Source organism: Triturus cristatus, chromosome 2_2 (genome assembly GCF_964204655.1).
Source record: "Triturus cristatus chromosome 2_2, aTriCri1.1, whole genome shotgun sequence".
Lineage (NCBI taxonomy): Eukaryota > Metazoa > Chordata > Amphibia > Caudata > Salamandridae > Triturus > Triturus cristatus.
Window position 1 is genome coordinate 873,800,371 of NC_140582.1, and position 26,022 is coordinate 873,826,392.

Consider the following 26,022-nt stretch of genomic DNA (forward strand, 5'->3'; position numbering starts at 1 on the left):
CGTATATGACATATTGCAGGTTTTATTTATGCCCACACTCTTAATTAAAACACCATACCATGGTTAGATCAATTTAAGCAGAATGGCCAACATGTTTCATTGCTACTTTTACTTCCTGGCAAGTTCTTCAAGGTATGAGGGCCACATTTCACCCTCAAGTGCACTTGACCTGTACATTAAAAGAAATAAAATGGGAGAACAGACAACATGGAAGGGATATATAATTAGAAATCACCTATTTCCCCAACCCGGTATTTCGAGGGAATAATTACCATATGGCTACTGGGTGGTTGCCTACTAGTGAGCAACAGGAGAGAAGCAGGAGAGAGCTATTGTAAAAATGCTTGATCACCTGCAAGAGAAATGGTATATATCCATTCATATTCCTCTAGAATCAGAAACTGCGGAAAGACACCATGCATTATGTCTGGTTGTGGCTAATGAAGGATGCTCTCAGCACCCCCCCAAACCCACACGTGAGTACACCATCACCACAAACGTCCATATACTGGAGCACTACCAAACGGCCTATTGGAGCCCTCAACGTGACTCCTTGCAGCGTGCAGGTGCCCACGCTCTGCCCTACTTTGTGTTTTGAAACCCTTGTTACTTATGACCCAGCCATTTGTGAATGGCTGGCAAAACCAGTCTTGGGTTGGAATAATGTCAAGACTGATGTGCATATGGCTCAGTCCAAACTGAGCTGGTATGGTGTGCAAAATAATGATGGACTGGGATGTGGCCTGAGTAATTACCAGTGACTCGGATTAGTTCAAGAGTTACACCCTTCACTTTTTTTTACACTGCAGTGCTGTACGTAAGAAGTTTCGGAAATCTTTCATTCTGACGGTTCACAATTGACAGGTCGCAACTAAGTATATTCAATTGGCCAGTTGGACACAACAGACTTGTTTGGCTGTTCTCTGAGTCCAAGCAGACATTCCTGATGGGGAACAGTTGATGGATCTAAGCTCTTAACAAAAAAGAATACTCCATTTTGTAGCATTTTAAACATAGCCATGCAACTCACTCTCTAGGCTTGTTGTTACTGGACTACCAGTTTCTCCAGCAGTACTAGAAATTCACAGTCTACTCTCAAGGATTCACCTATCACCAGAAACAACCCCCCAACCTTTGCTAAGGTTCATACAGCCCATTGCTGAATCTTGGGGACAAGGTGGTAGCATAAGTCATGGCTACTAGCAAGGGAAATGGTCCTCCTTTTCATCATCACATGCCGGGACTACCGCCAAGCTGATCGGATTCCACGTCTTGTGGTCATATGCAGATGATAAGTAGCGAGATTCCTCATAAGTAGCACCCACATTTTGAAAGACAAAACAGGATATTCAGTGGTGGATGAACGATGCCACTTGACATGCAGCGGTTTGTTTTTCATTCCCCATCCAGAGGTGTTGGTGGTATAGTAGTGGATGCATCATCTGTGGAGTAGGGTAGTCATCTTGATGATATGAAGATCAGAGGCCCCTGATTTACAGTGGAGCAGAGACACCACATCAAACTCCTTGAGCTATGTGGTATCTTGCAGGCTCTCGCTGCATTTAGCTCTCCATCAAGGGTAAACATGTTGAGATTTGATGGTCAATATGACTGCCATGTGGTACTGCAACAAGCAGGAAAGAGAGAAGTTGTGCATCCTGAGTCCCTAGAGATGGCTGGGCATTTAAGTTATTTACCTAATGGAATGTCACCTCGTAGACTTCCTCAGCATCATGGCAGATTCCACCTGGCAAACCACAAGTGTAGTCTGCATTAGGAAGTGGTTCAGGGTCTGTTTGGCTAGTGGAGCATGCCTAGAGTATCTTTTCACCACGTACAAGAGCGTGCAGTGTTGCACCCTGAAGTTTCTCCTTCAAATCTCATTGGGAGATATGTTCCACCTTTTATAGGACTCTAGTCTCCTTTATGCATTTCCTTCCCTGCCAATGCGTCCCTGAGTTCTAAAGAAGGTAAGGAGGGACTGGCGTGGCTGCTCTTGAAAGCCTCATACTGTGCTCAGAGGGCTTGGTACTCTGATTTGTGGTGCATTAAACCTGTCCTGTGCTCTGCCTGCCTTATCCTGAGGACCTGCTGTGGCAGCAGCAGGATGTTCTTCATCCAAACCTCATAACCTGTGCCTCCATTTGTGGGGGTGATTGACCAGAATTTACCAAGGAGTTTTGGCCTGCCTACGGAGATGATAGATGTGATTTTGGAGTGTGACACCCATACATCAAGTTGTCCTACTGTAGCTGCGAGACAACGTTTGCGGACTGTTGTGAGGACTGTCAGGTCGATCCACTACAGGCATCTACGCTTTCTGTTGTGCTCCTGTGTGTTCTGTCTTATTCTAACACCATTAAGAGATACGCATCTGTCTTTATGGCCTTTTTGCTTGCACCTGCTTAGCCTTCCTTGTTTGACACTGGTGTCAATGCATTTCTTGAAAGGGCATTTGCATATGTCTCTTTCTGCGCTTTTTCTTATGCCATTTTATGACCTTAATTTGCTACTTATGTTCTTTATGTGCATGCCATTTGAACATGTGCATAACTGTTCCTTGATGGTGCTGACCATTAAGATTGAGTTCCTCATATTGACGGTGGCGACTGCTGTCAGCGAAAAGTGGTGAGGCAGTGGGGGGAACAATAAAAACAAAATATATATAAATATATATAAAACTTACCTGCTGCCTCGGTGCTGTAATATTAGTCTGCTGGTGCACTGGCTCCTAGACTCCCCTGTGCCAATCCAGAGGCTGCTCTAATGCTGGTAATACTATCACTTAGCATGAGAGAAGCCTCAGGATTAGTCTGAGCGGGCTAGATTTGTGCTCCCACAGGGACTGGGAGCCTGTGCCTACTGTCCTCCACCCAGCTGTGTAACACATGTCGGGTTGGAGTCTGGAGAAATCTAAATGTGCAAGTCAGTTTTGCCTTCCTATGACAGCATGCCAAACCGACATGCACGCTTGCAGTGCCCACCACTCCTCCTCCATGCTTGCTGCGTTCATCAGGATGGCCCCATTCCCAAGATTAAGCTCCGACTCTATGATGAAAAATAAAATGATAATAAAACTATTTTAAAATCATTTTATTTTTCATGTTTTCATGAACCCCGGGTGGAGACCTCCACTCTGCCCTCGGAGTGTGCAGAGATTTGCCTTCTCGGCGTTTCGCGGAGAAGGCAAATCTCCACACACTCCGCAGCGGAGTTGGCCAGCCCCCGCCTCCACCCCCACCCCCACTATTAACAAGTAAGTCAAGCAATAATATTTATATACACAATAAGGCCATAGAACGCACCAAAAAAAATTCTTATCTAGTGTTTTTATTTGATGAAACAGGAAGCTGGATCAATGCAGTTAAATCTAGAAGACTTTTGTTTAGTAAGTCATTGGCGGCACTGGTAAACTTCAGTAGAAAGTTGGGAAACCACTCTCCGGGGGAATTACTGCACATATATAAGGCAAAATGTATTGCGATTGCTACCTATGGGGCAGGAATTTGGGGTTTTTCCAATGTTACTACCCTACAAACAATGGAAAATACGTTTCTTAAATTCCTATTGTCTGTACCAGAAAGCACGTCCAACTCCATTTGTCATGCTGAACTTGGCCTACCCTACCTGGAGGACACGATTAAGATCCAGCCTGTCCTCCTATGGCATAGGGTTTGGACTACAGACGAGCGGACTCTTAACTGTCATATATTAAAAGACGTAATGGGTCTCGAAGGAGTAAAAAGTGTAAGATGGCTAGAATATGTTAAACTATTTCTGGGTCAAATAAGTCATTAGGAATATTATCATGATCCCTACACCTTATGTAAGGTGTCTAGAAAAGACCTAAAGTCTAGTTGCATGACATTTTTAAGCGAAAGGAGAATATTGAGGGAAATGGATAAAATAACAGTGCAATCCCACTACTTAACTCTGGCTTTTGAGCATATGCAGCCATATATATTATTGGTCACTAGCGATTATGAAAGATTCCTGTTAACTAGATTTAGGTTAAATGTCATATTCAGGTTAAGTTTTCCAAAATTGAATGACTGGTCCAGAACATTATGTAAATGTCCATGCGATGACCTTTCCGTACAATCCTCTCTATACGTTGTGTTTTTTTGCAAATTCTATCGTAACCCTAGGAAAACATGGATTGTACCAGTGCTTAAAAAACTAGGTCTGAGGCAATGCCGTTCTGCACTATTAGCATTACAGTTTTTGGACAATGAATATATAATTGCTGCTATCACTGCCTTTTTAAAAAATGTTTTGAAATTGCGGAAATCAATTGTGTTTTGATATGATTGTAATAGAAACTGCTCCCTGCTATTTTTCTTTTTAGATTGTATAAATTTACAATATGTGCTTTTATAGTATACTTTTAAAGTAACCAAATAAAGTAATTTGAATTGAATTGAACAAGTAAGTCACATTAATTAAAAATAAATTTAAAACCACTTAATTCTGTACTGCAACGTCCCGGGCTGCCCTCCTCCTCTTCCTCGCCATATCAGTAATCCTTGAGAAAACTGCACATGCGCACGTGGACATCCACGTAGCCCTGCTACGCGCACTTCGCCCAGGGTTAGTTTTCATCTGCTGGCAGCAGCAATGGGCGACACTCCTCTATCTTAACGGGAGAGCTGCCGCTGTACAGTGATTATTTCAGCATAGCTCACTAGTATTTGCAGAGTTTTATATAGCGCAAACTTGACCCGAATCCAGGTATCAGAGTGCTTTACATAGCACCAGTTACGTTACATGAGGACACACATTCATTTTTGTTAGGTACGGGGAGATTTAGTGATTTGCCCAGAATCACAGGATGTTTGGCGTCATTACCGAGACTCGAACCCAGTTTCCCCAGGTCCGACGTCGAGCGCCCTAACCGTTAGGCCAACTCCTCTCCCCTAATAGTGAACTGTAGGTACTGTCAATACAGCTGCTGCATGCTAGCTTTTCCATAGTTAAGTTGGTGCTCTAGAATCTGGCATCCTTTATTTCAAAAGTGGTGCTGCAAAGCCATGTGGATCGTACATCTGATCCTTTGCTTTTCTTTCTCTATCTCATAAAGACGAGGAAAGGCTTCATCGCTTGAATCTGACAAAATTCCTTAGTTCATGTACATATCTGAATAAGTAAGGATCGAGAAGTGAATGACCATCTCTTTATCGGTTTTGCCATTGCAAAGAAGGGAACGACAGTTTAGAAACGTATCTTATCAAGAGGGTTCATCCTCTGTATTAAAATGTGCTATGCCTTGGCCAAGAAAGAGCTTCCTGATGACTTCTGTCCACACTTTTACCAGGTATTATTGCATTTATTTGCATGTTTGCAAGGGAGGCCATTTTGCCTTACTGCCGTACTGCAGGACGTCCTGCTGTAAAGTCCATGCCTGAATCCACCTCTTTTTTTTAGGGTACTTTTTGAGGATTTTTTTCAAAAGGTGAGGTATCTACAATTAGAATGGTCCTTCATAATTACCTTTAGTTTTGTTCTGTCTGGTGGATACTCTCACCAAGTGGAGATTCCTCACTGGCCAAACCTTCTCCCTGTTCTGTGGGGTGGACTTCTAATTTCACATATAGATTAATTTTAGATTCAACACATACACTGATTGTTTGTGTCGGTTTTTCTGCATCTGATGGTGCAGAATTTATCTTCATCTAAGCTGACGTCAGCACACAGGGATGTCACCTCTGTATGGCTCCCCATCATCACTTCCAAAATGGGCTGAAGCAGCTGTGAGTTACAAACATGTAACCTATGTCGATCAAGAGATGTTGCAGAATTTCTTTTCGAAATCCAGTATGGTGACGGATGGAATTTAACTGCTTGGGAATCTGTACTTGGGTATAATATCCACCAGAACAAAGCATTACCGAAGGTAAGTAACTGTCAAGAATTCCTGTCATGCGAGGGGAGGAAAACGGTAACCAGCGAAAACGGACTACATCTCCCAGGATGCTTAGCGGTTGAGAGGTTATGTAAACAGGAGAGCTGTTACATAACTCAAGGAAAACACGCCCTTATGTAAAACAGGAGAGCTGTTACATAACTCAAGGAAAACACGCCCTTATGTAAACAGGAGAGCTGTTACATAACTCAAGGAAAACACGCCCTTATGTAAACAGGAGAGCTGTTACATAACACAAGGAAAACACGCCCTTATGTAAACAGGAGAGCTGTTACATAACTCAAGGAAAACAACGCCCTATAAAGGGAGGAACCAGGAGGTACAACGCTGTCGGATATTGTGTTTACACCGACGTACCTGCTTAGTGAAGAGCAGTGTTCAGGAGTGGTGCTCCAGTAAGGCAAGAACGGAGGTAGGTCGAGTCGTTACTCCCTGGGCCGTGTCTTGCCCCATCGTCACCTGTGAAGGACCCGGAAGCTCTACCGGATAACCATTGAGCTTCGCTTTTTGACTCGGCTGAGTCAAAGCGCAGTGGCGCTTTTGCTGGTTGGAGTCGTAACTCCCAGCCCGACCAGAGATACAGGGACTGCCAGCTGTAACGCACACCAGGAGGTGTTTGCCGCGTTACAGACTCGGAAGTCCACAGGATCGATCGAGCGGCTGCTCTCGGTTCAGTCTTCTTTGCTTGTGATTGGGGTATCGGTGACGCATCACCAGGAGGTGACTCCGCGTCCCGGTGCAGTCTGAGGAAGAGGTTGAGCGGCTGCTCCCTTCAGGTAGAGACCCCGGCTGGGTGTTTCCCTGACTCCTCGATTCTCCCCAACACTCTTCGTGCCCCTCACAGCCTACCGATTGGCATTGTCGGCCATTTCATTTCTGCCCTCTGTTGGCATACGCCGGGATCGGCGTATATGCAGAGGACGGTTAGGACCATCCGTGCTGTGGGCTGGTAACGTACTTAGCCTGGAGGATTCCAGTGACTATAACCTTTGTTTATTCCTTGTATTATTTTTGCCTTCATTAAAATAACTAAACCTTCACAAGTGGTTGCGTTCTCATTATCGTGTCTGTTAAACGATCCTGAGACGTTCAGGGCGTTACAGTAACTTTTTGATTAAACAAAGGAGAATTTGGTATCCTTAGGCTTAGTGCTTCATGAAGGCACTAACATTTGGCCCCGAGTTTATTTGGCCTCGATCCACCTGTCTATTCATTTATGTGATAGTTGTAAACCCAAAATGTTGTTTTTGTATCAAATGGAGAAGTTTTTTTCTTAGTTTTAAAATAAATTAGAAATCTCTCTGTGTTGCTGCATTTCCGGCTATCATCTAATAGGAGCTATGATTGAAAATCTTAATGAGCCCCTTCTCCCCTTGGCATCCCTAACCCCTAGAATGCCAGAAGCTCAGAACATTAACACAAAGCTGCCTGCTAGTATTCGTGGTCAAAGGAGAGCAGTCGTCTCACTCCTTTCTTGTTTTAAGAGATGGTTAGTGAGAGAGGCAGTGGGCAAGTAGGATATTGCCTGGTTGGAGGGTAGAGGGTATTGCATGTCGAGTTATCCCCTATGATCACGAGGCGCTACAATGTTTTTTCTTTTTTTTCTTCCTTTTGGCGCACCATCACGTTTAAGCCAGTTTTATTCACAGATTGCGCTTTGGCTATGTGAAGGAAGGATTTGTCGATTTCCTAAACTCATGGACTCTGAGTGTTATTTATCTAAATTATAAATGACCTCTTGATGTTGCATACGTAGATCAGGAGGTGTGCGCTTAGAATGATCGGAATTTTGGAATTTCATGATTTGCTTTTATTTTATGAGTGTGTAGAGGGTCCAGATTGCTCAGTTTCACCTAGATTTAACAGAGTTCTTGAATTTTGGTGCATGTAAAACATGGAATGGACGGCTGAGGAATTGCTTGCCCTCGTATGGGCTGGTTACTCAAAACGCTCTCTGCGTGCATGTCCAATCGGGATGTCACTTTGGAAGTCACTGGGTGATAATATGTATTATATATGCCAATGAGAATTGTTCATATATAGTAAATGTATGATTATTGTTTTTGGTATTGTAGCCCTGAAGAAGTCATGATTACGACTAAAAAGTGCCGGCTATATTGCATTGAAGCTGTATTCTGAATAAAGTGACTTATAACATCAAAGATCAAGTGCAACTTTGGAAGACTGGAATTATATTATTGCATGTGCCATAAGGGTGTACTTAGGGGGGAGTATTACATGCTCCTTTGTGCAGTAGCGGGTGGAGTGAAGTAAGGACTGGCGACCAAGCCAGGCTGCACTTTCAGCCCAATAGAATTGGTTCCGGTCTTTCTGCACATGGAAAATGTGGAAGCAGACACACTTTTCCATGTGTAATTGAGTAGCCCGTTATTTAATTTGGAGACACCGCTCTTTCCCATTTATAATCAATGTCTTGGTCTGTTATCAGCTCTTTCATAGATATAAATGATTGGTGTCTTGAGGCTGCACTGGCCTCCTTGGCTCCCCTTCGTATTGTATTGTATTGTATAAAATTCTTCTATAGCGCTTTCTGTCACCCTACGGGTATCCTGGCGCTAAGAGACTATAGAAAAAACCTGAGACAGTAGGAACGTTTGCCGTTGTGCCAAGAATGTTACACTCTAATCTCTGCCAAAGAGCCATGTTTTAAGATTTTTCCTAAAATTCAGCAATGATTTGGCTTGGCGTAGATCTTGGGGGATTTGATTCCAAAGGCGGGCTGCCGCCGTACTGAAGGCCCTGCCTCCCGTCTTGGTGTGTTTAACTCTGGTAACCACTGCCAAACTTTGGCTGGTGGACCGAAGAAGTGATGTTTAACTTTCCAGAACTATTGATCTGCCTTAGCTGGTGTTTGTTTCTTTTTTGTTTACTTTAGGTACAGCTGAGGTGAGCTAGTGGCAGAAGTGCTGTCACATCAGCTAGCGCGGCGAGGGGGAGGTAGGTTTTCAGGCATACAATGGGAGGAAGGTAGTGGTAGATCAAAACATTTGGTGAACTGGGAAAGAAATACAGAGGGGTATGAAAGAACTGAACATGGAGAAACATTAGAACTGAATCCTTCGAAGAAAAATTCATTTTTATGGCCCCTAGAGATTAAAATATTAGGTTTCATTGTCAATGGGGCTCAACACTCAAAGTGCTGGTTACTGCCTCAATGAAAGTACTTGCTTGTGCCAGTGATATCCTCATACCTACTGCTCGGCATTACTAAGCCATTCAAAGAAGACTTTGCGTAAAAGTTTGGGCTACGTTCAGGTTACTAATTAAATATCAGTGAAAACGAGCCTAGTTGGGGAGCTTAATTAATTAAGTATATCAGAGACAAACTCCATTACGACTCTTTGCAAGCAAGGGCTGTTAATTTTGATTCTCTCTGGAAAGAACCCAGTGTCAATTTAAACCATGTAATAATTTACGTCCGTGGTGCACACTACAAGTACCACTTATCCAGCTACCAAAATACCGTATGGTTGTACTTTTTCCCCTGAAAGTTTCAAATAAGTCCAGATTTTGGCAAAATATGGCCACTCTTAATCGGACCCTATGCTTATTGCCCAATTGAGTTAATGTTACAATGTGTATTTTCACTCATCTATGTGAGATAATATTCCCTTCCTTACTCAATATATATAGTATGCTCCTCCCTTGTTTATCCCTATTAATTCACCATGGTATCTTCCTCTGTTCCCCTGGAGGCTACCTTAGAATGTTCAGGCATGACAGTTGCTGGGCTGATGGTGGAGAGAGGAGTCCGGTGATAAAGAGATGATCTTACCTGAAGAGTTTGGACTTTTTATCACTGGCGACGATCTGTGGAAGGGGACAGATGTACCCAGCTCCTCCCTTTTTCATATGCTACTCCAGCACCAATTCTTCATCAAGGTACTGTCTTTCCTTTTTGGCACTCTGTGAAGAGTTCGAGTGACCTGCTTCATCTCAGCTGCAAGCTAGCCTGTCTTAGAAGATATTTTGGTGAGGTGCTTCTGTGTGGCATATGGGGGCTATCAGCGTTTTTCAAGAATGACTTTCAGTGAGGGAGTGTGAGAGCAGCAACTGCTGGTGTCAGACTGCCGCTTTGCTTTCTCTCTCTGCGTTTGTTTACTGCCGCCTCTGCCGATACTGTGAAGGACTTTCTCTTTTGTTTTTCTATGATACCCCCACATCTCATTTCCAGCCGCAAGGGGCAGTCCTGTATTTCTTTGCGAGGATTGTTTGAATTAAGGGCTAAGAGGAAGTACAGAAGTATGAGGCGCTATGTAGTTCCCCTCGAGCACATTTGTATTTGATTTGATTGGGGGCTCTAAAAAGGCGCTGAAGCATTTTCCTCTCGTTCTACCCCTGGCGTTTCCACATTCTAAGGCAGACTCTGAGAAGCGCTGAGGTGTTTTCCACGCGCACAACCGTTTACACTTCAACTTTCCAAGGCGGGGATTCTCCTCGGCACACCATCCTGTCGCTTGTCTCGACGCCTCTTCCGCACTCTGTCCTTTCTAGGCATGGATTTACATAGCGGCAGTTCCGCCTTTCTAGGCGGATACTTCTTTAATCCAGTCACCGCAGTGGGGGCAGAAACTGACGTTGCCTCTCAATGCTTAAACACTGAAACGCTTAAAGGGCAGTACCACATTTCTTGTGAGGATTTCTTCCGTCACGAATCCATGGAGCGCTGAGGTATTCTTCCCTCACGCTCCTATTCTACTGCTTATACATTCATAAGCGAGGGTTTCCATCTCTATGCTGCCTTTTTGTTAGTAATATTTTCATGAATACTTTCACGGAGACACGCACTCCATAGTATACAGTGTGTCAAACTACGTGACACACACACCTTGGAACACCTATTTTCCTGTTCAGCGTGCCAAACCACGATGACACGGACACCTTGGAGTATTAATTTCCTTGCTCACAGCGTGTCAAACTACCGTGACACACACACCTTGGAGCATCTCTGTGATTAATTGTGTCATCCATTCAGCGCATTTCACTCGGTGATGCACACACCTGAAGCATTATTGCATCACACTTCCATCTAGCATCATTTTGTGTCATTCTCTGTAAGACTTCACTGGTCATGTTTTGACTCAACTGCGTGCAAATGTATCAGTGACATGCACACTTCCTGGGTACATAAGGAAATTTCTAGCGTGTCATTTTTTTTCAACCAATATTTCCTCCACGGTGATACGCACACCATAAGGGCATTTGTCTCTCCCACCTTCATTTTCACTTTGTTTGCTGTGTTATTCTCCTTTTCCACTCTTACTATGATGGCGGCTGCAAGCATGTCCCAACCTGCGCCATTTTTGAATGAGTTTGAAGAGCCAAGCATTCCATGGGAGGAATGGGAGAACATTTTTTAATCATACCTCACTGCAATTGGTGGAGAAAAATGTAGTGCCTTTAGGAAACAGCACATACTATTACACAATTTGGGTCCTAATGGGAGGAAAATTTTTGAATCATTACCAGAACCTGAAGTGGACACAGATGAGGAAGATGATGAGAATACTTACAATACTACCTTGATAAAACTACATATTCATTTTGGGGACAAAGTAAACACAGTATTAGAAAGACACAAGTTTTTCAGTCGCTCTCAAGGCAAGCAAGCTCTCAAGGCATCGTAGCTCTTAGAGGTCTCAGCAAACTATGCGAATTCCATGATCTTAATGACTCATTAATCAGAGACCAGTTGGTACGTTGTACAAATAATAAAGAAATTCAGAGAAATTTGTTAGAAAAACAACCTGATCTTCAAGAGGCCATTACAATAGCCAAATATATATAGAGCACACAGCAATTTGCATAAAAGAAATACATTCTTCAGATTCCAATGATAAAGTAGCAGAGATTACCAACCTAGAAACAGAGTCAGAAATTTGCAAGATAAAGAACAACCCACCTAAAACCAAAATTGATAATTGGCGCAACCAAACAGGAGATTCAGAGAATTTTAAATTTAAATGCTTTCGCTGTGGGAGCAACAATCATTTGGCCAATAACCCAATTTGTCAAGCTAAATCAGCTTGGTGCAGGAAATGTAACAAAAAGGGGCACCTAGCAAGAGTTTGTGGGTGTTTTCCAAAGACAACTGGGGTAAATGAGATCTCTGATGACAAAATCCAAGTCAAGAAAATTATACTACAGGTTAATGAAATTGGCAATAATGACCACCGAAGATATCCCGAATGCAATGTATCCATCGATGGCAAAAATGTCAAAATGTTTGCAGACTCTTGTTCTCCCTTCACTCTAGTGAACGTTTTGGACTTTAAGTCTATTTTGGGTAAAGAACAAGACAAACTTTCTAAAGCAGACATCTCACCTAGTGGTTACAATAGAAACCCCATACCTATGAAAGGCATTATCAAGTCTCTCATTTCTTTTAAAGACCGTTCCACAGTGGGAAAAGTATGTGTTGTAGAAAATGGATCTAACTTATTGGGATGGCAACATCAAAGGGAACTAGGAATTAAACTAGACCCTAATAATCCGGAACAGGTTTTAGCTGTAAGTCCTTCAAGCAACAATGAGCACATTGCTAGTGAATTTTCAGAAGTATTTTCAGAAGATTTAGGACTTTTAAAAGACTTTCAACACAAAATTCAGTTAAAACAGAATGCTAAACCAGTAATTCATAAAACCAGACCTATGCCCCATCTTATGTGGGAACCTTTAAGAAAACAGTTATCTAGATTAGAAAAATTAAACATCATACAACCCATTGAATGCTCGGAATGGGTGGCCCCCATTGTCATCGCAAAGAAAAATCATAGCCAAGATATCAGAATGTGTATTGACTTACATGACTTAACCCCTTTGCCGCGGCGTGAATTCCACCGCGGCGCTGGGGGGGTTCGGGGTGAGCGCGGCGCCGCCATGCTTGTGACGGAACCACGCCATCATGAGTCACGGGCGAGCTGTGCTCATGACGGCGTGGTTCCATCAAGACTCCGCCCACTCATTATTTTGCCCACACAGGCAGGGAATTAGTGCCGCGTGGGCGGAGTGGCCGCAGCATGACGGAACCACGCCATCATGAGCACACGCCGCCCGTGGCTCATGATGGCGTGGTTCCGTCATGCGCGTGGGAGGGGTTAAACAACCACATCTTGGTGGAAAGACACCCCTCGTTACCCCGCATCCATGAGATGTTAAGCACTATGGGAGAGGCCACTCATTTCAGTGTTCTGGATCTCTCCATGGCGTACCATCAAGTGGAGCAACATCAGGATTCTAGAAGTCTCAGTGCTTTCACTACGCCTATGGGTACATTCATGTTCCGTCGCATGCCTTTCGGATTGGCCTCTGCGGCGGCAGTGTTTCAGAAAATTATGCAACATGTCTTGGAAAATGTTCCCAAGACATTATGTTTTCAAGATGATGTATTAATCTATGGTGCGAGCATTGATGAACATAATGCAATTCTAAGACAAGTTCTTTCCAAATTCAAAAATGCAGGTCTCACGCTAAAAAAAGAAAAATGCCAATTGAGTGTGGAATCTGTAGAATACTTAGGGCACTGCATTTCTAGGGAAGGATTTAAACCTAAACATTGTTTACTTGAAGCAGTGAGAGACGCTCCAGCACCTACTAACAAAGACGAACTAAAGTCATTTTTAGGATTGGCAGAGTATATGGCGAAATATGTTAATCATGTTGCTGATCTAACTGCAAATCTCAGAGAACTCACAAAGAACCTGTCAGGTTCCGATAGGTTAGACACTAACCTCATAAGCCGGATACAGCGGGAGCAATGCTGGTTGCTTGGTCACCCTCTCCTCCTTGATGGAAACACTCGAGAGCCACCGAATAGCGCTCTGCGGGCAACGCCACCACAGGGGAAAGGGAACAGAAGGACTCAGGAAGAGGTAGCTGCGGGACCCTCAGAAGAGTGAATCTAGAGTTGAAGCCTCACTCTAGTTGCGTGTCCCTCGAGAGCCCTGGAAGAGAAGAGCACATCGCATTGTAGTTCACTCGCTAAGCCAACACACGGAAAGAGGAGGCGTGGTGTCTAGACATCAGTACCACTCACGTAACTACAGGCGAGGTCCTGCCACCGTACAGTTCCAGAGAAGCAGACAATATCCCCCCTTGCAGGCACTTGGCGTCATGGTTACCCTTGCGGTGAATCACCTCGACGAAGTTCAAGGGAGAACTAGTCACTTCCCTTGAGGTTAGATAGCGTCGCTCTCCGAGCCTTTCAACCGTCTCCAAGTGCGCTGGTGCTCAGGACGCGGGTACGCTCTCCGAGCCTTACAGGCGGTTCCAAGCGTTCCGCGAAGAGGATAGGGAGGGTCCAGCAAGGGTCCTTCCATGGCAGCTCCAGGAAGTCCCTATTACTCTGCAGCCATGAAAACGTAAAGTAAAAAACATGCCCAGCCAGGAAGTTGTGTGCGTCTTGGTGGCCGCACCGTAATATCGGCGTGCCTCAGGTGGGAGCCCTGGCGGGAGTCCCTGTCCCACAGCAGGAGGAAGTTTATGAGGAAACAAAAGGAATGCCCATAAGGTTATGGCTCGCTCCAGGCGGGGTCCTTACCGGGTGTCGTTCTGGTGTTGCTCCGTATCCCAGCTCAGAGATCCAGGGGGCAGGGCACCGCTCGTCTGACATCGAGGTAGTTTGGAATTCTGACGGTTGTACAGCGCTTCTCTCACACTGTCCCACGGAACCTCAGCGAGAACAAGGTAAGGACAGCGCAGCGCGCATAGCACGGCAAACAGGGGAAGGCTGGAAAAGCGTCCGACTAGAAGTCCGTGCTGATCAGGATTGACAAGCACCTGAGGACGGGAAGGCGGGGCCTTTATAGCCCTTGTTCCCAATAGACTACTGGGTCCTCTCCCAGGGAGTTGTGGGAGACGTAGTCCTGGCCAGTCTAACTGTTTTTTTGTGCAGTTACGTGGCATGGCCAGCGGGTGGCACTCTTCGGCGGCGAAACATGACAGAACCACACTTATTTCCAATGGTCAGCAGAACAGCAAATGTCATTTTTAAAAGTATAAGAGGGCATACTTTCAGCTCCGTAATTATGTAATTTTGAACACAACCGTAAAACTATTCTTACTACAGATGCAAGCTGCAAAGGCTTAGGGGCCACCCTCTCACAAGTTATTGATGGTAAAGAAATGATTGTTGCATTTGCCTGACGAACTCTCACAAAGCAGAAATGCACTACTCCGTTGTAGAAAGAGAAGCTTTAGCCTGTTTCTTGAGTGTAAAACATTTTAAATTCTTTCTTTGGAGCATTCAATTTTGTATATGTACAGACCACAAACCTCTGATTTTTATGTTCAACCCTAAAAAGAAGTCCTATCTGAGTGCCCCGTTCTTCAACTCAATCTCACTACCATCACTTCTCAGGAATGGTTAGAGTGCATGAACAAAGACAATACCTTGACACAACTCATTTCTTACACAGTACAGGGTTGGCCCAATACTTCTGATTCCATAGGCGCAGATATAAAAAAATTCTGGGTGTTACGTCATGAACTTAACATGGATCAAGGTATTTTATTTAGGAACAACTAAATAATTCCACCTAAAGCTCTGAGATGTAAAATAATTGATCTTGTTCATGAGGGCCACTTAGGCAGAAGTTTAACTAAAGTCAGACTGCGTAAACGCTACTGGTTCCCCAATATGGACTCGATGGTAGAAGGAAAAGTAAAGAATTGTTTAACGTGTGCCAGTAGTGACAAGTCTAAGATAACCAGGAAAACTCCCATCTCGCCTGTATCTGTACCAGACAAACCATGGAAAAAGATTGCCCTGGACATAATTGGTCCTCTCAATTTCAGAGGAGTAATAAAACGTTTTGCCCTAGTCTTAATAGATTACCATTCACATTGGACTGTAGTGAAAATGGTCAACCAAATAACTACTATCTCTGTCATTCAGTTTCTCAAAGATACCTTTGTCATTGAAGGCATACCATCTTCCATAATCACGGACAATGGAGTCTAATTTACTTCTTACACTATGACAGAGTTCCTTAGTAAATTGAATATATCTCACTTGAAAACACCTCTTTACTGTCCCAGGGCCAATGGCCAGGAAGAAAGAATGAATCGCATGGTCAAAGGTTGTATACAGTTAGCAAGTGTCAACAGAATTCCCATAGAACAGGCAATACAAGAAATGTTGTGGGCTTACCACACCACTCCTAACCAAGTTACTGGCATCTCCCCTTTCTCCGCCCTAAATGGAAGGAAACCCTGTACTAAATTCTTTCCGAACTGGTTGGGAGGGGAACTTACATTATGAATGACATTCAAAACTTTAAAAAAAAGATGAGCACACACCAAACTAAATATAAATCTCAGTACGACAACAAACATGGAACCAAAATTCCACAATGGAGAGTGGGAGACTGGGTATGTGTTAAGAATCCCAGATGTGGTAATCCTGATGCAAAATTTTCCAAACCCATGCAAATAACAGCGATCAGGAGCAACACAGCCATATTGAATAATGACCAAATGTGGAGCATGGACAGACTGACTAAATCACAACCCACACACAGCAAATCATTTGACCACAGACTCACCATAGAATCTCACAATCGGGATCCCCACAACTTACGTATGATTCAAAGAACCCGCAAGGCTCCTGATTGGCAAAAAGACTATGTTATGTCCAAATAACCATTGTGTTTTATCTTTTCCTTGTTTAGCATTAGGGGAAAGATATGTTACAATGTGTATTTTCACTCATCTATGTGAGATATTATTCCCCTTCCTTACTCAATATATATAGTATGCTCCTCCCTTGTTTACCCCTGTTAATTCACCATGGTATCTTCCTCTGTTCCCCTGGAGGCTACCTTATAATGTTCAGGCATGACAGTTGCCGGGCTGATGGTGGAGAGAGGAGTCCGGTAATAAAGAGATGATCTTACCTGAAGAGTTTGGACTTTTTATCATTTAACAAATTCTTCTGCAGCTTTCCTAGAGCAACTACTAACTTTATATCCCAGTCATTATGCAGGACACTGCAATTCATTTTAACCAGGAGTCCTGCACGGCCGCAAGCATATTCCATGTAGATAACCACAGGCCATGCACAAAACCTCAGCATCATCCTGGACTCTCATCCACCAAGAACCACCAGATCAATGCGTCTAATCATCTGGCTTCCACACGCTATGCCTACTCCGAAAGATCTTTAAGTGGATCCCCACTGAGTACAAAAAGAAAGTTGCCCACACACCTGTTAGCAGCAGAATCGACTACAGCAACACACTCTACTCTGGCATCACCCAGAAACTCATCAAGAAACTGCAGAACATCCAGGATGCCTTCGCTGCAGTCACATCACCAGCCACCTGAAAGACCTCCACTGGCTCCCACTCAACAGAAGTATCACCTTCAAACTCCTCACACACGCCATGAAAGCAGCAGCAGTCCGTGCAGGTAACAGCGGTGGGGCCACTTAGGGGGGTATTTCGAGGGACGATACAGAAGGAATTATTTAATTTAATTTTCCTTCGGCATCGTCCCATGAATTCCCCCTTAAGCAGTCCCACTGCCCCACCGCTGTTATCTGCATGGACCACGGCTGCTAGCAAGCCCTACAAGATGCAATACCTGCTTACCTCAACCAACGCTTTGCATTCCATGCACCCAACAGAGCCCTCCCCTCCGCAAACTGGCCCTGGCCACTGTCTCAAGTAATCGCAAGACCACAGCCGGAGGAAGAGCCTTCTCCTACCTCACAGCAAAGACCTGGATTAACCTACCTCAGGCAATTACCATCGGTACCTTAGTTCAGGAAGGACCTCAAGACCTGGCTCTTTGACTGAACCACAGCACCTTTGATTGACCAGCAGCCCCCCCCCCCCATTCTCCCCAGCGCCTTGAAACCTTTTTGGGTGAGTAGTCACGCTTTAGAAGCTACCTGTTGATTGATTGTTAGATAGGATTTTGCGACACTTGCCACTTATTCCACCATCTGCTGCATAGTTTGCAGGTTATAGCAAACAAGTACTATGATTCTCTTTTGAAGTAAACAAGAGGTTAGAAACATTACTGTGCAAGTGTGCAGCTCCACACCAAACATTTTGCAAAAGTTAACTGGTCACCTTTATGGGTTGTGGTTTGCTGTAATCAGCAGCCGCGGCCCATGCAGGTAAGAGCGGTTAGGTGGTGGGGCCCTTTTGGGGGGGGGGTGGGGGGGGGGGATTTTGACACTCAAGAGAAAATACATTTTTTATTAAATTTTCCCTCATCATTGTCTGTCGAAATCTCCCCCTACCGGGCCTCACCGCCCCACCGCTCTTACCTGCATGGGCAGCGGCTTGTAATCAGAATGTACTATGTTGCCCAGTGTGAACATTCCTGTTTGATGTACATGGGAAGGACTTTTCTCTGCAGCAGGTAGTAAACACATGTGATACTTAAATGTGATTAAAATCCGTGTGCAAAGAATGATTCCTATTTTGCAGTGAAATGTTTTCGATCCACTATTCACACTGATACATATTTACATCAAATGCTCTTCTCATTCCATGGTTATTTCAGCATGGACTTTAGAAAAATGTCAAACATGTACCAGTTTCTTTATCACGTCCTGAATTCCAAAGGACATCATGGTGAAATGTACATATGTGACATTTTCTGTATGTATGGTTTTGCAGCACTGTTCTGTAATTAGCTGGTGTCATTCTTAAGGTCCTACAGTTTGACCAGGGGGTAACTGGGAACTAAAGTAAAGTTTTAGAACCTAAGTCTGATTGTGCTGAATAAATGAGGTACATTAAAAAAAATGAAAAGTGCGTACATTTAGGCTTGTTTTCTTTTATATTGAAAGTCGTTTATACACTGTTGTACTCTGAGATTCATAAAGCACTGTCTTCATAAACTGGTGTTCTTTCATGCACGACAATTGATGGTGAATAACATTTTGAATAAAATTTGTAGACTGTATACAGATTTCTTCCTTAACAGACCTGAGTATTTTGTGAATATTATGTGTATCAGCCAGAAAGTGTATCGTATAATGTTCCTTTAGTTGCATCATGTCCATTATGTGCTGCATAATGTCTCTCCCTGTATCTTACAATTTGTTTTACCTTGCTGCGTCACTTAACCGACTTTGACACATAATTTGATCCTCCACTGCCACTAAATTCCAGTTGCTCTGATTAGAACATGCCTCCTTTGGAAATTCAACCTACCCTGATCGGCCTGTAGACAAATTTGTCTGACTTTTGTGGCAGGTGGTTTAATTGTGCTTATTTCAGAAGGGTCTGTTGAGCGATTCCTGGGATCTGGATGGTGCTGGCTATGAATTCTATTGCGCATACACTTAGCTTAATTTCTGTATTATTTGCCCCAACAATATATCTGACACAATCATGTATTTATATTTAATATTTGATTACTCTAGTATGAGACAGTTTCTATCTGTTACGCGACATCAAGATAATTCTACATTTTCTTCTAATATTGATGAGCAGCACTCGAGGATCTGGCTGCAATCGGGGATTCATTATATTGACCATTGAAGTCATTGTACGCATTTAATTACTTTGGATTAACTTCACCATTTCTATGTTCTTACGGGGAATCAGGTAATCTAGTGTCTACAAAGTAAGGAGTACTCTTGCTAAAGTTTTAAACTGTTTTGTTCGAACACATTCAGTAATCTCTTTATTGGTTGTTAGGCATAATGCAACATAAACCTGGCAAAAAAATCTGCTATGTGGGGCTGGGTCTTGGCATTCACAGTTCCAATGAAGTAATTAGGAAACCATTTACCAATGGGGTCAAGTCGGATAACTCAAATTGTCTGCGTGATTTCAACTTCTCCCTATTCGCATTAATAAAGTAGATTTCTGTTGTGACAAAGGTATTATCTTGGTTTATTGCTGTGAACATTTGCTGAATTATATACAATATTATGCAGTCTTGTGAGAAGATCATGGTGAATATATTTGGTAATGTTCTATAACTTCTTTTTTCAGAATAGCAAGCCAGAGAAATTCCTGCCTGTTAGTGCAACAACATTATATCTTGGTGTCAAGAAAAAAACAAAGTCAACTGTAAGGTACAACTGCACATTCATTATTTTGTTAAAGTTAGAAATATATCTCTGTGGGTGGTGGAGTAGCTATAGTAGGGAGGTTTGCGAGGGAGAGAGGAGGGCAGCATGTCTCCTTAGTCATCAAAGACAGCAGTTTTGTTAGATTGAGGACTGAATGTCTGGGGTGTGTACCTGCTAAGGGGGAGTGTCCAAGACTCAGGAATTGGTGTATGGCATCTGAATTCTTTTTTCTGAAGTACTGCTATTTGTGTCTGAATGTGAGCTCTGTGGGTTGGCTGAGGGTCATTTAGTGTGCAACGAGGGTCTTTTTAGGGTTTACGGGGGTGTTGGAAGGTGCCCTATAGTCCATTAGGACCAACTGGTCTAGCAGAATGATGGCCTTTTTGGGAATACAGGAGGCATCTGAGGGCAGACTAAGGGTTTCTAGATATCAGTACTGTGTAAGGATCAGTTTTTAGTGAGGATCTCTGAGAGCATGCTCATGATCACTCTGACATTAAGGTGTAAATTCATATTTTTGAATATCTTAACGTCCTTTCAAATTTTTAATTGGCTTTTATAGGTAGCACTTTATAAGTTGTAATAATAGATGTTATATTCATCACTCACCTCTACAATGACTAGACTAAAAAAGCTGACATGGCCTAAGGAATATCTGAATGCACCTATTGAAACAGAACTGTAGCGAGAAATAGATGATGCGCAGACATGTCACAGACGTGGCATATTACCTTAAAGAATTAAGCCTCAATATCCTAAGAAATGCAATGACAAAACATCAATGTTGTTTGCAGACAACATTGTTATTGCGCTTGTTGACAAAGTTGTCTATCACCAAAAAATTAAGGGTTTTGGCAATTATTGAATCTTGAAACTGCTGATCATCAATGTATCCAAAATCAAAGGTTTTCATTAGGAAGCTAATAGTTCCCTTGAGTGATCATTTTCCATCAGTACACTATTGTTAGAATATGTGACCAACTTTGACTACTTGGGCATTCACTTTGACATCAGATTAACTACACTAATCATAGCTCTAAGGCTGCTTGTTGATAGAGGCAAAACTCCACATTTGTATTGCAAATAAAGAATTGGAAAATCTGGCATTAAGTATGATACTACAAGGTAATAGATTGAAGGTAATGGTAGATACAGTTTTGGGTATAGATCTGTGGAACCATATAAAAGCTATTGTCCAATATAAAATTAAAAATACCTGCAGTTTTGGTAGGGTTTTCGGTACACCTGTGTTGACTTTGAGCTTCGTATTAATCCTACTACTGATGTTTTCTCAATGTGTCCTCTATTGTATTAGGCCTTTCTGCATTCTGTGTGAGGCATACATTTATCGTAGAGCTAATGTCTGAGTTTCTGTTACGTTAGGGAGAAACTAAAAATGGTGGTTATTGTATTTTAAGAATAATCTTATGGTACTGGGACTTGTGCTATTCTGTAATAATCCTGCACCTATTAATGCTCATATGATTGGGATCATTTTAGAGATATTTTGGCATATCAAATGTGCAAAAGCCTTCTGGGCACTAAGCATGCCACATTGATGATTAGATATCTTCTCATAAGTAACAGTTACCTATAAATTTAATTTAGATTTGGTACTTAACAATGCTAGATTATGTGCCCAAATGGAATAAAGCAGAGTCTGGCAAAGCCCTCTGTGACTTTAACTTTGGAGCAAAGAAACTATTTTGCATTGTATGCTTTTCTTTCCATAGGAAGTGATTGTTCTCATTTTTCGAGAATTGTGACATAAACAAGTATACGGATGCTCTACCCTTGTGCAGTCGGACCGATTCAAAATGAATATATTATGCAGTTGTGTACTATATTTTGCTAATTTGGATGGTTACTAGCAGGTTTAAATAGTTAAAATTAGTTTTATCGAAATGCCCCTTGTTTACATGTTGCACAGTGTATTTTATCTCATGTTGTTTGTAGGACTAGATGGTATAGTTGATATAATGATGGTTATTCTAACAAAAATTACATTGTCTTTGAATATCGTACAGGATTTTTCAGAGCCCCATGTTTAAAAAAATTTTGCAATGTGAATGGTTTAAAATTAGCATAGAGGATGTCCATCTAAATGTTATAAATGCTATTGAGTAGATTTTGTTAGCTATATTACTACGGGGTGAATGCATCTATTGGTATGGCTATTATCCAGCAACAATCAAGATAGATTTATGTATGTGAATAATACTTATGAGCATTTAAATTGTGAATTAAGACATGTGTTTGTACTAAGGAGTCCAGATTCAGCATTTATAGTCCTTGTGTGTCAGAAACCAGTCAATTAATGTACTGTCAGTCTTTCATATCACATCACTTCTAGTAGTGAAGTGTTGGATGCCTAAAAGTGGCAATCACATTGCTTGTAAGTAAATCTTACCTATATTTCATGATCTTTATTGATCTTTCTAGAATGTTAAAGTTAGTCTGCCTGAGTGCAACTACAATTCCTCCTTCAGTTATTGTTTGCTGTGGGATGCACAGGCCCTGTGTTTTCCTGTTATTGGAATGCACACTTGCTTCTGAATAAAGATGTCTAACTATAACTGTTGTTGTTCCTTAAAGTAGAGCAACTGGACTGTGAGTGAACAAGTGGTTTCTTTCAATTGTAATAATACTTTGACATGTTCCTTTATTTAAATCAGCTGGGGGTTGACAGCTCTTTCTGAAAAGACCCAGTGGTAAGTGTGAAACAACAACGTATTATTTTTCTATTTTTTTTATTTGTATTTATATTGTATGTTGCAACCATATTTTATTGCCATCTCTTTAGTTTTCAGTGGATTTAGGAAGCATTAATTACAGAACTTCGTATTTGTAACAACTATGGTATTGCAGCCAGGTTCTTGTTTAGTTCACCTAAATGGTGGTACCAGGAGAATATTATCAAACAGAAAGTACTATTTTCTGCTGGTATAATATTGTATTTTAGATGTGTGGAGCAGATACTTGCTACATACAACTCTGAAGCAAAACAACTCCCGTGGGACCTCTCCCCGTTCCGCTACCTGTGTTGGTGCTTCATGTCATTAGGGGCGAGGAGATGCATTAGGGATATTTGTGAGTCTCAAAGGAAGAGAGCTCTAGGCAAAAAATACAGTAAAATCAAGAGAACCCACATAGGAAAATCCACTCAGGGATTTAACACTTGCAAATCCACATGGGACAATGTTCAAGTATAAACTATGAATATTGGTTTAAAATGTAGAAATCGTTTCAGAAGAAAAAGAGCTAATGGTTAGTCAATTCAATTCAGAATACTCAAAATGTAAATAAATATGAATTCGCATAGGCAGCAGAAGCTGAGCCCTATTTTAATCAGCAGCCAGAATCAAATACAGTCTAACACAAAGCAAATAATGAATCAGAGAGGAAATGGACATAGCAGTAGAGAATCAAGACAAATCTCGAAGTTTTTATTCAGTAAAAAGACTGGCATGAATTTTGCCTTCAAGAGGAGCGAGACCTGGCTTGCTTCTCAAAGACAGCTGCATTTATAACATTTTAGCAGCAGAGATTCAAGCCCTAATCATGAGGTGAAGTCATGTCATGGTCTGTACACATAAAATAAAACAATACAAGGCAATCATGATCTACAAATTACACTCCATAAAACAAGCTCGCTCTTGAAACCGTCCCAAAATGAATAATCTGCCAGTCTCTGTGCTCTACATACAAGTGGAAATGGCAATGGTTTAGTAAAACATAGCTGCTTGAAAATATTAATAGACCATGTTCTACCAGCCCAACAACAATCTTGAATATTTAAACATTGTGTGTTCCTCCAGCGGCAGGTAGTGAACCCGTAAATTGCTACAGCTCAAATAAACGCTATCACTGAATAGAACACATTTCAATTATTTTATAAAGAGCAGTAACCTTGTGTATGAATGAAATAATGAATGCTGTGCACAATGCATCCTTGAAAAGCCTTGGTTTCAGTGCAATCTTGTCAAGTCCCAATATTAGTTTTGGAGCTACTTATGCTAACTTAAAAATAAAATATATTAAATGTTGAAGGACATATCAATTCTTAGCGCACAGAGAGAAAAACAAGAAAGCACATAAAAAATGTGCAGTGCATGATACTTTAAAATAATCTGAGGACTTATTATGTTAACTTTTAAATATTTAATTATGAAGAATACAACACACTTGCATTTCTTGCGATCCATTTTATGTTAATGTAACACATAATTGTATTAATTCTAAATTCTTGCCTTCATCTGTGGAATACCTTTTTCTGATGCTCTGGCCACAACAAGTTTAAATCATGCATCAGAGTAGTTGTGATTGTTAGATATTATTCAATACTGCTTTTTAGGCCGAGTTTAGGCAGCACATGCACTGTCTCTACGAGACCAGCTGTAATCTCTTCTGTGGCTCTGCATCCCACCTATGCACTGTCATTTATTCCTTTGTCTGTCCTTCAAAAATGCTTCATGGCTACTGGTCAACCCTTCTTTTTTCTCCCGCTTTCGTGGCATTGGTATTCTCCCACGCAGCAGTGCCTAACTTCCTGTATATGTACGCTTTCACCTTTATGGGTTGTTTGTTAGGGACTCTTTCAGTTCTTTCAGTCGCACTGCTTCAAGATCTGTTAGTGCAGTAAGTTGTTCCTGCCCCAGTGCAGCACCTTCACCCGTCTCTGCAACCCCCTCCCTCAACAGTGCTTCCCTGCCCCCACCACCTCATCCAGGTCACCACTTGCCATCCCACCCCACCCCTGCAACCCCCCTTCACTGATTTTCATTCTGTGTTGTTCTTTGTTTACTTGCACTTTCTGTTCCCCACTGGCATGCTTCGTGTCTGTTCCATTCTTCTAGCATTCCATTTCTTATCTGCCAGCTGTTCCTCCTCCCTTTGCTGCTTCATCTGAAAGTGCCCTCCCCGGTGTATATCTCTGCTGTTGTACATGAGTTGGTCTGGGGCGTTAAAGCATATTTTAGAAACAGACAGACAACTGAATTCATGACTACATGGTGACTTTCATTCATGTTCGCGTGTACCGTTGTTTGCCTTTTTTGGTTTCTATATTTTAAACTAAGTTCTTCGGCGGGAACACCAATAGTGGTCCCGTTTATTCCGTAGCAAAATGTAAGTTAAATCGGGTATATATGGGTGAGTCTGTCACAGTACCGAAAGCACCGCATTATTACAGAATTGCAGCTGCCACGCTATGGGTAGCACCCCATTATTCCACAAGTGCGTTTGCCACGCTATGGGTAGCACTGCATTATTCCACAAGTGCATTTGCCATGCTCTGGGTAGCACCGTATTATTCCACAAGTGCGTTTGCCACGCTATGGTTAGCACCGCATTATTCCACAAGTGCGTTTGCCATGCTATGGGTAGCACCGCATTATTACAGGATTGCGCCTGCCACGCTATGGGTAGCACTGCATTATTCCACAAGTGTGTTTGTCACGCTATGGGTAGCACCGCATTATTACAGGATTGCGCCTGCCACGCTATGGGTAGCACCACATTATTCCACAAGTGCGTTTGCCACGCTATGGGTTGCACCGCATTATTCCACAAGTGTGTTTGCCACGCTATGGGTAGCACTGCATTATTCCACAAGTGCATTTGCCACGCTATGGGTAGCACTGCATTATTCCATAAGTGCGTTTACCAAGCTATGGGTAGCACCGCATTATTACAGGATTGCGCGTGCCACGCTATGGGTAGCACTGCATTATTCCACAAGTGCGCCTGCCATGCTATGGGTAGCACCGCATTATTCCACAAGTGCGTTTGCCACGCTATGGGTAGCACCGCATTATTCCACAAGTGCGTTTGCCACGCTATGGGTAGCACCGCATTATTACAGGATTGCGCTTGCCACACTATGGTTAGCACCGCATTATTCCACAAGTGTGTTTGCCACGCTATGGGTAGCACCGCATTATTATAGGATTGCCCCTGCCACGCTATGGGTAGCGCCGCATTATTCCACAAGTGCGTTTGTCACGCTATGGGTAGCACCGCATTATTCCACAAGTGC

At 42.5% G+C, this 26,022-nt stretch overlaps 1 protein-coding gene across 3 annotated transcripts in view; it reads left to right on the forward strand.

The window, feature by feature from the left end:
- ARAP2 (ArfGAP with RhoGAP domain, ankyrin repeat and PH domain 2) overlaps positions 1 to 26,022 on the forward strand; it is a 1,345,662-nt gene that overhangs the window by 1,131,755 nt on the left and 187,885 nt on the right. For all 3 annotated transcript variants that reach the window (XM_085642300.1, XM_085642298.1, XM_085642299.1), the window contains exons 29-30: positions 19,906 to 19,988; positions 22,661 to 22,696. In XM_085642300.1, coding sequence (XP_085498426.1) covers positions 19,906 to 19,988; positions 22,661 to 22,696 — 119 coding nt within the window. The remainder of the gene's footprint in view (positions 1 to 19,905; positions 19,989 to 22,660; positions 22,697 to 26,022) is intronic.